The sequence below is a fragment of the Glycine soja genome, chromosome 1, assembly GCF_004193775.1.
Source record: "Glycine soja cultivar W05 chromosome 1, ASM419377v2, whole genome shotgun sequence".
Lineage (NCBI taxonomy): Eukaryota > Viridiplantae > Streptophyta > Magnoliopsida > Fabales > Fabaceae > Glycine > Glycine soja.
In genome coordinates, this window is record NC_041002.1 from 39,402,892 (window position 1) to 39,405,899 (window position 3,008).

General features: G+C 28.4%; 1 protein-coding gene across 1 annotated transcript; it reads left to right on the forward strand.

Moving 5' to 3' along the window:
• Positions 1 to 2,182: 2,182 nt before the first annotated feature.
• On the forward strand, positions 2,183 to 2,776 carry LOC114374254. The gene is made up of 2 exons (XM_028331911.1): positions 2,183 to 2,278; positions 2,369 to 2,776. Exons 1-2 carry the CDS (start codon positions 2,183 to 2,185, stop codon positions 2,774 to 2,776), a joined length of 504 nt encoding a protein of 167 aa, XP_028187712.1.
• Positions 2,777 to 3,008: the final 232 nt, after the last annotated feature.

Genomic DNA, 3,008 nt, shown 5'->3' on the forward strand with positions numbered 1-3,008 from the left:
CAACTTTTCTTTAGGGTCTCAATAATTTTATACATTTTTTTAATAAAATATTAGTAATTATTAAATGATAAATTATGTTATAGTATGATATATTATATATTTTTATATTTATTAATAAGACCACAAATACTATTGTTTCAAAAAAGACCACAAATATTAGTACTTAAATATAGATATAAGTATTATTATAAATAATTTAAGTACAATTTTATTATTTATTTGATAAAATTAAGAAAATTATTTTACATCTATTTTGGACCCTACCTCTTTCTTTCCTAAAAATTAAATTAGTATAGAATTTAAATTTATAGTTGATATATATGAAAAAAAAATGGTGCAAATCTTGATGTCAAAATCATACTCATTTAACTAAAATTCTATTTGTATCAACCATTTTGTAGTTAAAAGTAAATCTTTAATTGGAAGTAAATTTGAATACATTTTCAAATATTAAATCATTATCAACTTTTATTTTGAATTCTAAAAATTGAAAAATAGTATATTACTCTTGATTTATATTTAAAAATAAAGATATTGCAAAGGTGCATACTAAAAATATTATACTCTAATTAAAGTATTACATTATATCAAAAGATTATTTTTTTAAAACATTGTTTGTAAAATATTATTAATAGCACTTTTAATTATAATTATTGTCGAAAAAAATTAAAAATAAAATTATTTAAATCTTATATAACATTACTTATGCCAACAAATAGGTTGATTGAATTTTCCGTTCATATATTAAAAATATTCAAATATTAAATTTTGATGAACATAGTAAAAAAATATTGATAATAAATTAAAACTTAAATGTAAATTTTACCTTAGGTCTAATCACTGCTAAACACGATCCTAATCCATGTACCGCACTCTTGAATGAGTGAATTCAATCAAAATCTGTGAATGTAATATTGAGAAAACTTCAATTCTCTTCCTCCATAAAGTGTGTGATTGTGGCAATTTCATTTCTTTCCTCTCATTTTAGTTTCCACTGTGCAAGTGGAAAGTGGGTTTTATTTTATCCTACTGATATCAATTTCAATTTTAATTTTGATTGATACCAAAGCTAATTGCTTGAGTTTGTAGAGAAAATGCTTTTTATCCTTTCAATAAAAGGAAGAGGTGTAAAATAGGGTTTAAAGGAATAGCACCATGGGAGGTGTAAAAACAAGGCTCAGAGGGTATAGTTGGTAAGGAAAATGATAAAGATAAGGGGGTGTACTTAGAAAACAAGGATTTGTATTTAGCAAGAGCCCCTAAATAAAGAGCATTACATGTCAGGGAATTGCTTAGGGCACCCAACAATTTTCCAAAATGCCAAAAATACCCTTATGGTAATTTCAATTATAAATAGTAGCAGGATTTTTTCATTTCTACAACACCATTTCTTTTTTTGCAAGATTTCCGTCACTCAGTGTAACTTGCTTCCGTTACCAGTGGTTTGGAAGTGTATTTGGTCTCCGGTGGTGTACGTGCATTTGCGAGGAGTATACGGTGAATTTTGGTCGGTTTTCATCGTCGGAGAAGGAGAGGTAAGCAATAACATGGTATGCACATACGGATCAACAATTCGTACGACCATATGGATTGCCAATCCGTATGGATCATACAGGTCAGCAATCCGTATGACCTATACGGATTGCTCATACAGATTGACAATCTGCATGACCTATACAGATTGTTGATTCGTATGTGCATACAGATTTATTTGTTTTTTTATTTATTAGATTACAATTGTTAATTTAATTATTATTAATTTTGTTTTTTTATTGTATTAGTTTTAGTAATTTCAGAAAATTTGATATGGTGATATTAATTTTTATAGTGATATAAAAAATGTATTAAGTAATTAGAATGGTGAAAAAAAACTACTAATGATTAATAATTAACTAACATTAGATTGCTTAAAAATGAATATACTAATTATTAATAATTAAACAAATTTTTATGACTGATTATGTATTTACATGTTTAACTCAATTATGTTTTTTTATTGAATGTTGCATTTATTAGATTTATATGACATTTTAATGAAAATGTGCAGTAAAATAATTTTTTTGTAAACAACTATATTTATGTCAATAAAAAATGAGGTGATTGTATAATTTTTTGCCATTGAATTGAATTTATTAAATGTTTTATTAAGATGGACGAAGAGCAGTGGATGTATGATAGTATGATGTCTGAAGAAGTTGATATGAATGTTGAAAATGAGGAAGATGCTGGCATTAAAGTAGAACACGTTGATTGCTATGATGCCTTTAATACTTCTCAAGTATTTGTGTAATTTGTTGTTGTTGTTGGTACAATAATTATATTACATACATGTTTACTGATGTCAGACCTTATTTGAATTGTGTTATAGTTGTTTGCTAGCCATGATGAAGTTTTACAATGGGCTCGATTGTTGGCTCATGACATTAGATTGGTTGTTGTTATAATGAGGTTAGACACCGATATTGGTGTTCGAGGAAGAGCCTCATTTCTGTTGATAGCTTGTGAAAGGAGTGGTGAGTATAGGCCTAAGAAACATAATTTGGTAAGAATATGCACTAGCAGCAGAAAATGTGGATGTTCGTTTAAGTTGCGTGCGAAGCCAGTTTCGGGAGGAGGAGGATGGATGGTGAAGTTAATTTGTGGGGCTCACAATCACGAAATGGCAAAGTCATTAGTTAGGCATCCATATGCGGGTCGACTAACAAAGGATGAGAAGATTGTTGTTGCTGATATGACGAAGTCGATGGTAAAGCCAAGAAATATTTTGTTACGTTGAAGGACCACAATGACAACAATTAAACAACAATCAAACAAATTTACAATGTCATATATGTTTATCGTTCTTCCATTAGAGGCATTAACACCGAAATGCAACAACTGATGATGCTACTTGATCGAGATAAATATATTCACTGGCATAGGCTGAAGGATGATAATGATGTACATGACTCGTTCTGGAGTCATCCTGATGCAGTAAATTTAACCAATTCTTGTAATTTGGTTTTTTT

Excerpts from the sequence above, each read along its gene's own strand:
- LOC114374254 (XM_028331911.1), top strand. The coding sequence starts at position 2,183 with ATGTCTGAAGAAGTTGATATGAATGTTGAAAATGAGGAAGATGCTGGC. Across the intron at positions 2,279-2,368 it reads ATGCCTTTAATACTTCTCAA|TTGTTTGCTAGCCATGATGA; the intron begins GTATTTGTGTAA and ends ATTGTGTTATAG.